We start from the raw sequence: 8,889 nt of genomic DNA on the forward strand, positions 1-8,889 counted from the left end.
ACTGGAATTTGGAATCCGTCTCACTACCCTTTAGCCTCATTTTCTCCTCAACTCGAATTAGTATATTTCCATTGAAATCTCAGTTTTCTTAGTCATGAATCCCCAAATGTCACTAAGGTAGTTCCTTGAATGTTTGACATCTCTGGATTCTGTATGCATTTGCTCCTCGCATATTAAAACAGCACCGCAAACTGAGCGGCACTTTGTGTGTAATTGCTGTGAGATATTTTATGCTACCAATCAGTGACAACTATTTAAAACTTCATGATCAGACTCGATCTACTAGTAGTTTCACGAGAGTAAATAAAATACATGTTTTTTTTCAATGTTTATTTGACCTGACATCCATCTATGTAGCATTAGCTATGCATCTCTTGGGGCTTTTTGATGCCAGGAATCCTATTTCATTGCTTTAGGAGCTGGCTTCTTTTTTTTATCCTTCTCTTCTTTCTTTACTCGTTTTACATTTTTTTCTGAAAGATAAGACAGATGGAAATGAAACCCACTGGTGTAATACCTATAGTAATCCTTCTCATGGGCAGCTCTGAAGTGTGATATTATTTATTTATTTTATTTATAAAATATTTTACCAGGAAGTAATACATTGAGAGTTACCTCTCGTTTTCAAGTATGTCCTGGGATTCATCAGCTCTCCTATCTGTTGGTTTTGGGTAGCTAGAGCTGGAGAGTTCCTGAAATGTGCTCACCACAGGCAGAATAGAGCATGCAAAATGTGTGTGTCAGTGCTATGGTAAGGTGAAGTGTCTATATCAGACTGAAGCTGTAGTAACGTTTGCCTAATAAAGTGTGTGTTTGTGTGCTAGTGCATCTATATCAGACTGCAGCTACAGTATGAATGAGTGTGTTCTATAGTGTGTGCATCTATATCAGACTGCAGCTATGCGTGAGTGTGTTCTATAGTGTGTGCATCTATATCAGACTGCAGCTATGCGTGACTGTGTTCTATAGTAGTGTGTGCATCTGTATCAGACTGCAGCTACTGTATGCGTGAGTTTGTTCTATAGTGGATGCATTTGAGTAATTCTAAGGGTTACTCAAATTTCCCTAGCCTAGACAAATTTCCCTAGCCAATTCCAATCTGGCTTTCGCCCCAAACACTCCACGGTAACTACCCTCCTAAAAGTTTGCAATGAGATCCAGTGTGGAATAGACTGGGGCAACTCACTGATGCAATATTCCTAGATTTTGCAAAGGCTTTTGATACTGTTGATCATGTTATCTTGCTAAACAAACTCCAGTGCTCTGGAATAGGGGAGCATACTTTAAACTGGTTTAATTGCTACCTGTCAGGTAGATCTCAAAATGTGTCTATCTCAGGCTCTAACTCCAACCCCTTGGATATCACCTGCGGTATCCCGCAGGCTCTGTTCTGGGGCCCCTACTCTTCTCAGTGTTCATTAATGATCTTCCTACAACTTGTAAGGGAGCTTCAAAGCACATGTATGCGGATGACACAATCTATATGCTAGAAGTGTCAATGTTCGAGTCAGAGCCTACTGATAAAGTTACTATTGCTCATACTTGGCTCAAGCTGTTTGAGCATGCTGCTCCCTCATGTGGCCTATCAGAGGAGAGTGCAGCTTACTGTCTACACACCAGAGACATTTAGATAGGAGCTCAGTCTCAATAAAGTTTAGCATTTGACACAAAGAATTGTGACCAGAGTCAGTGCACGAAGGAGCTAGATACGGATTGGCTGGTGACTCGTGACGTCACTAAAATGGCGCAATTGAATCCTGTATTTAGATGCAGGTTATTCATATGTTTGTAATACAGCTTGAGAAAGGGCACACGGCCCAAAACGCGTTGGTGTGGTGTTTTTTTGTTGCTCTCTGGGGATATGTTTGAAACAAGCAAACGATGAAATTAGCATACAAATGAGTAAAAATACAGGCCTCTAGAAATAAAAGTGCCTAGGGCCTCCGTAGGTCTTAACACAGCCCTGCAAGCGCCCGTCTATCTGAACAAGCTCCTCACCCCTACCACATGCAGCACTTATCATCTGAGATCTGACTCCAAAAGACTGTTCATGGTCCCAAGGCTCAACAAAGTATCCAGCCGCTCCTCCTTCTCTTACCGTGCTCCCCGAAACTGGAACAACCTAAAGTTCTAAGTTCTTTCAAAACTAAAGCTGTCTCATATTTTAATCTGGTCTGTAACTGTTACATACACCTATAACGTATTATCTTTTACTATGCATGCAATGTCTTGTATATAATGTATAACTCCCTCCTCACTTAATGTAACCATGTATTTATAACCATGTATTTGTCATCATAACTCTGTGCCCAGGACATACTTGATAACGTGAGGTAACTCTCAATGTATTACTTCCTGGTAAAACATTTTATAAATAAATAGTTATTCATGCAACTCTGATAGTGTCCCAAGCACAACATTCACAGTTCAATGAATACTTAAGATTATGCTGCAGCGTTTTTCTCATAGTTTCTTTATTACATTGAGAGTATCATGATTTTTTTTTATTATACGTTACAGTATGTATATTAATGTCTTCACTAAATGGCAAAAATAAGCATGGAGGTTGAATTCTATGCTCTATGTATTTGAGAAACAAAATAATTCATATTTTGACTGCAAGTTAACAGTACAAAAGTATGCTGTTTGTTTCATAATTGGATAAACCGTATCATCATCATCTTCAGCCCTTTTCGATCCACTGCTGAAGGCCTCCTCAAGGATGTGCCAGGTACTGCCTCTTCTCTATGTTACTCCAACCCATGTTCTGATTTAAGCCTCCCATCTTACTTTTGGTCGTCATCTTGGTCTTTTGATTTCATTTGCTATGCAGTTTAGTACCATCTTTGTCCAATAATAGTTATTCTTGCGATATGTTAAGCCCACTGCCATTTTAATTTATTTACCCTTGTGATGTCACAGACTTGTGTTTGCTTTCAAATCCATTCATCCTTTCTCCTTTTTATGCTTTGGGTAATACCCAGCATAGATTAGATAGCCTTCGACGTCTTCTAGTTTTATTCCATGTATTTCGACCTTTGCAGAGATAACACATTTGTTAAACATCACTTCTTGCTGAGATTCATATGGAGGCCCACCTTCTTACGTGGTTCAAGTAAGCAAGTTCTCTGATTTGTTGCTGCAGGTCTTCTGAAATTCGTAGGTGACCTAAGTATTCACCGTTGATTTTGCTTAATTTTTCTTCCGAATGCAATGTCTTGAACAATTCAAGTGTTGCAGTGAAAAGCTTTGGTGACATGTCTCCCTGCCGCACTCCCTTGCAGATCCTTATCTTGCTTGTATCTTCATGTAATCTAATGGCTAATGTGGCATTCTCGTAAATGTTCTTTTATAACATCAATGTACGCTTCTTCAACACTTGTCTCCTTAATGCATTTAGAACCGCTGAGGTGTACACAGAATCAAATACTTTTTTGCAATCTACAAATCGTAAGCGGAGTGTTAGATTGTATTCATTACTTTGGGAAATCACTTCTTGTATGATTTGGGTGTGGTCTATTGTGTTGTATCCACTGCAAAATCACACTTGCACTCTAGGCTGGTCAAAGACCAGGATCTGTTGTAGCCGATTAGTGAGTATCTTTGTAAAAATCTTGTAAGTAATTGGAAGTAGACTGGAGTCTGTAGTTCTTGAGGTCCTTTCTTCTGTATGAGGTTAACTATGGCATCTTTAAAGGACAAACTGACTTGCTGGCACACCCTCAAGGATTTGGAGGAATTAATTGCTCTCTGTATCAGAATGGATCTCCGAATGCGAGAACAACAGACCGAGCAGGACTGGCCCTCAAAACCCCCCCAATAATCCAGCTTGTCCCCCACTTTCAGACTCCTCTTTCTACACCTCTCTCTGTGGAGGAACCGATGCAATTAGGTGATACCAAATTACCTGAGCAGGAGAGAACTAAGACACATGTCAGTGGACTGTGTCTGTACTGTGGGCTCAAAGGTCATATTGTCCGAAATTGTGAAACCCCAGTAAAGATAGAGGAATATTCTCTGGACATTTCTTCTATTCCTCCTCCATCACAACCTTCACGGCTCCTCCTGCCGTTTTCACTTTCCTGGGGACCAGCATCCATCTTCACTCAGGCATTTGTGGATTCAGGAGCCGCAGGGAATTTCATTCACCACGCATTTGCGTAATTCCTCTCCGTACTAGGGAGATTCCGTTAGCAGTAGTGGCCATTGATGGAAGACCTCTGATACCTGGACCATCACACTCGAGACTAATCCGTTGCTGGTTTCAGTTGGGGCACTTCACAAAGAGACACTTTCCTTCTATGTCATTTTCTCTCCCTCGACTGCAGTGGTCCTAGGACTTCCTTGGTTGCAGCACCACAACCCTAAGATCGATTGGGCGACCAATCAAGTGACAGCCCGGGGACAACATTGCCATGGATCTGGCCTTCTGGTGTCTCACACCATCTCCGAGGTTCGGTTACCAACAGAGACTTCCTCGTTGTGCCTTCCAGTTTTTTACCAGGATTTTGCCGATGTATTCGACAAAAAACAGGCAGAGTAGTTACCGCCACACTGACCTTATGATTGTGCCATTGATTTGCTCCCAGGGGCTATCCCTCCACGAGGCTGCTCTTACCCCCTTTCGGAACCAGAAACCAAGGCAACGCGGGAATACATTTCGGAGAACCTCCAGCAAGGGTTTATTCGCAAATCAAGTTCCCCCGCTGGCGCGGGTTTCTTCTTTGTTTCCAAAAAAGATAGTTCTCTCAAATGTCGGGAATAAAACTGAATAGCAGAAAATGTACCTTGTTTCTTTCCAGATTTCCCTGGTGTCTCCGGTATCTGTTTGATTTTCATTTCATCCCCTATCTTACTGTATCTCTCACGTCCAGCTTGAACCATACGATAGGCCTGTAGAACATTAGCAATTAAACAGGATAATAAGAAAACAGTACAGCATGCAGTTTAATGCGCTTCAGAAAATCCTTCAGGAGTTGCAATTATTAGAACTCAAAGGCTGAGAGTCACTAGGCTCTGCTAAGGGTATTGGAGCTTGATCCCATGTTACCTGCCATTGACTTGAATGGCAGTTAACTCTGGATCCCGCTCTGGTACCCCTTTCCACAGCTTAGTGTATTGTTTTGGCCCTGGAGCGATGTAGATTCTTTGCAGGTGGTGATGAACCAACCTGACACTTGCAGAAAAGACCTATGAGGTTTAAAAAACCATTGTACACAAGGTCATTGATAAAGATCGCTCATGTCGGTCCATTGAAAACTAAAAATTAAAATCTAAAGACGTCCCTCACTTTCTATTGCAGATCATTTTGACCACCTATCATTTTGTTTTAATTGCTTAAAGGTTAAACCTCAAGTGAATAGTAACACTACGTATATTCCCCAATCATAATGAATATATATATTTGTATTTACCCTTTTACGAAAGCATATCAATACAGTATTGTATTTTATAGTTTTTAATTTTGTTATTCAAGGTGTAATCTTTGTATGTATTTGATTTGGTGAATGTTATTCAAGTTGTAATTGTTGCTTTTGATTACAAAAAAAAAAGTGTGTTTTTAGTAAAAAAAAAAAATCATAAAATGTTCTAAAAAAATGCAAATAATCAAAAATTGTGAAAGCTAAATGGTTAATCAGTTCCTGTAAAAAAAATATCAGACTATATCATTTCCAAGCTCAACAGAGAAACTCTTTTTTCCAGGTGCTCCCCATTGCTGTAAATAAACCCGTTAATCTCTAGGTCAAGAGTACTTTTTCGGGAAATAAATATGACGGCCGGACTGGTAAAAAAAAAAAAAAAACTACAAATATGGCCGATGACGTAATTTTCTATTGGTGGTCCCGGCGGCCATATTTGTAGTTTTTTTCTGCAATAACCTACAAAAAAAAATTAAAAGTTCATTTTACCTGCAAACAGGTAGGTCCTTGGAAATGGGAGCAACACAGATGAGCTCCGCAGGACACCCAGTATCTTTTTGATTTAAAAACAAACACATTTTGAGGGGCATTGCTGTTTTAATGAAGAAAGTGCCTATTGTACTGCTAAAACTTTTAGCAACTTCAAGTAAATGAGACGTTTGCCTGCCCATTTACTCGGAAGAATGGTTAATAATCATGGCATACAAGGCTTAATTAACAAAAACACTGTCCATTTTCATTATTTTTAACCTGATTATTTTAAAATAACTCTAACCATTTACCTGATTTATTTCGCTTGTTAAAGAAATGACATTATTCTGTTAATATGCATTTTTGTCCTAGAGCACGCACTGAGGTCATTCCTTCTCCACCTACTTGTAGTACTTGCTTCATTGCTGAACATGTAGTAAGTAGCTATGTGAATTCCCTCCATGGAGCATAAATCAGTTATTTTAAAATAATCAGATTTAAAAAAAAAAAATGTAAATGGACAGCGTTTTTGTCACGAAATAAACAATACATTTTCTTTGTGTTCGGTGTTAATTTAGGGTTAGTTAAAGAGGCAAGCCAAGCAAGCGATTTTTTTGGCAATTTTTTTTTTGTTAACATAGGATTGAAGCATGGGGTCCCTGGAGCTGAACCCCATTCATTTTAGCTCCCGGAGATACTTGCCTCCATAGGTGTTGACAATAGCCGCTGCGCTCGGCTAGCAGGGTTCATGTCATGGCGGAGTTTCAAAGTTCCAGTGCCCTGTGGGCCAATAGAAAACCGCGACGTCATCGGGTTCAGCTTCCTATTGGCCCACGTGACGCGGGGGCTTTAAACTGTGCTGAGATACCGGCACCCCCTTTAGAGGTGTGTATCTCGGGAAGCAGGGGGTCCCCACAGCGGAAATTAATGTGCTTCAGCTCCGGAGACCTTCTGCTTCAATCCTATGTTAAAATAAAAAATATATACTGTATATTTTTTTTTTTTAAAACAACATGAATTTCTCTTTTAAGGTCTGAATACAGGGGCAACACCAAAATTGCAGTTATTATGACTATCAGAAAGTTAAGTTAGAATGTAGTCAATGGCCAGTAGCACTAGAAAAACATTTCTTACAGCACAATGTAAAATAAAAGAAATCAATAAAGCATTTCACAATCAATTATGCATTCGGTATAGAGCGGTGGTACGTAACATTTTCTTGAACAAAAAATAAATCACTAAATGAAACTGTATATTTCAATCCTATAGCGATTACAAATCTCAGGGATTAGCTTTATAGGACAAAGCTCTGATCTGGAGTTTTTGGCATATCAATGAAAACAGGGCCCTTATTTAAGTAAATTCTTTCGTTGTAGAACATAATATGTTTACTTACATAGTTTAGACCCCCAGCAAGTCCTCCAATCACACTCATAAATATTATTTGGGACCTCATGCTCGTAGGAACTTCACTAATAGCTGCAGAACTTACATTTAATTTATTAAAATGCAACGGCTCGGCTCTGAACAACAGACCTAAGACAAAAAGAGACAAATCACATGGTGAAAATCTGGAATCACACACCATTATACTCATTTCCTCAAATCCTCTTTTTAGAGACAAGAAAATATGCCTATTATACAGTGATATGGAAAATAGTTGAAGCGCTCAAATGCAGGTATATCTCAAAATGATAATAAGCCAGACCACTGTACCAGGGTACTAACAATTGATATAGTACCTATTGTGTCATATAATGGGTACTATCCTCCTGAAGACAGGTGGTGTGTGGTGCAACCCACTCACCATCAGTCTCATTGGCAGGTTCCCCTGAAAAATATACAAGTACTCACATCCTGGTAGGGCAGGCAGGCAGGCTGTGCAGCTACTCAATGCAATACAGGGAAAAGGGAGACCAAAAAGCGCACCAGCACAAACGGAGCAGGAGGAACCCAGGACAAAAAAATGATTAAAAGGGCACTTTAATGTGACAAAAGACCCATCCAATGCATTTCGAACGTCGCAGCGTTCTTTCTTTTCCCTCTATTATACAGTGAGCTGACGTCCTCATAGGTTCATTTATATACGAGAAATAAAGTAAGTGTACTTTCAATGAAGAGGTGTAAGAGCCGTGGAGGTTGACATGTTTTTTCAGGAAGGGCCTCCGTTCCATCTCTGCCGTATATCTCACTAGAATCCCGGTTGTGTTCAGTAAACTTACCCAGTTTGGGTCCTGCTCTGCTGCCGAGGCCCAGGAATCCTTTCATTAAAGGGGAAGCGGAGATTCCCAACATAGTGTGCAGGCAGGAAACCGACTGTGTGCAGGCAGGAAACCGACTGTGTGCAGGCAGGAAACTGACTGTGTGCAGGCAGGAAACCGACTGTGTGCAGGCAGGAAACCGACTGTGTGCAGGCAGGAAACTGACTGTGTGCAGGCAGGAAACCGACTGTGTGCAGGCAGGAAACCGACTGTGTGCAGGCAGGAAACCGACTGTGTGCAGGCAGGAAACCGACTGTGTGCAGGCAGGAAACCGACTGTGTGCAGGGGCGTGGCTGAGAGAATGCGGGGGAGTGTACACAGAGACAGGTGTGGTGTGTGCCCAATGTGAGGAGACATTAGCTGCATGCGGCATGTGATGTCACATGCATTAGGTGGGCGGGCCACACAATGCTTTGGCCTCGGCTTTGTTACATCACTGGGCAATGTCACACTGTCATTAATATTGAGCAGGTTACTGTGGGTGCCATCATCATGTGTTTCATTAGGTGACACAATGTCATTTGATCAATTCAGGGGAACCCTCACTCTAATGAAGCAAGATGTCACACAGAGGATGATACTCATTACTTACTTATCATGAGTAGTACATATCTGAACATATTGCATATAAGCCAAAACTTCATATAAGGCACATAACTTCCTTAGTTTAAAACTCAGACTCTGATCTAGGGGGTGATTCTATATATGCCGGAGCGGACATTCTTGGACACAAATCC

The 8,889-nt window shown here is 40.7% G+C and overlaps 1 protein-coding gene across 1 annotated transcript; it reads right to left on the reverse strand.

The window, feature by feature from the left end:
- Positions 1-349: 349 nt before the first annotated feature.
- On the reverse strand, positions 350-8,540 carry LOC142491088 (uncharacterized). The gene is made up of 4 exons (XM_075593398.1): positions 8,114-8,540; positions 7,288-7,427; positions 4,788-4,893; positions 350-473 (listed from the first exon to the last, which is right to left on the reverse strand). The coding sequence occupies exons 1-4, from the start codon at positions 8,523-8,525 to the stop codon at positions 400-402; spliced, it is 732 nt and encodes a 243-aa protein (XP_075449513.1). The 5' UTR covers positions 8,526-8,540; the 3' UTR covers positions 350-399.
- Positions 8,541-8,889: the final 349 nt, after the last annotated feature.

Source organism: Ascaphus truei, chromosome 3, assembly GCF_040206685.1.
Source record: "Ascaphus truei isolate aAscTru1 chromosome 3, aAscTru1.hap1, whole genome shotgun sequence".
NCBI lineage: Eukaryota > Metazoa > Chordata > Amphibia > Anura > Ascaphidae > Ascaphus > Ascaphus truei.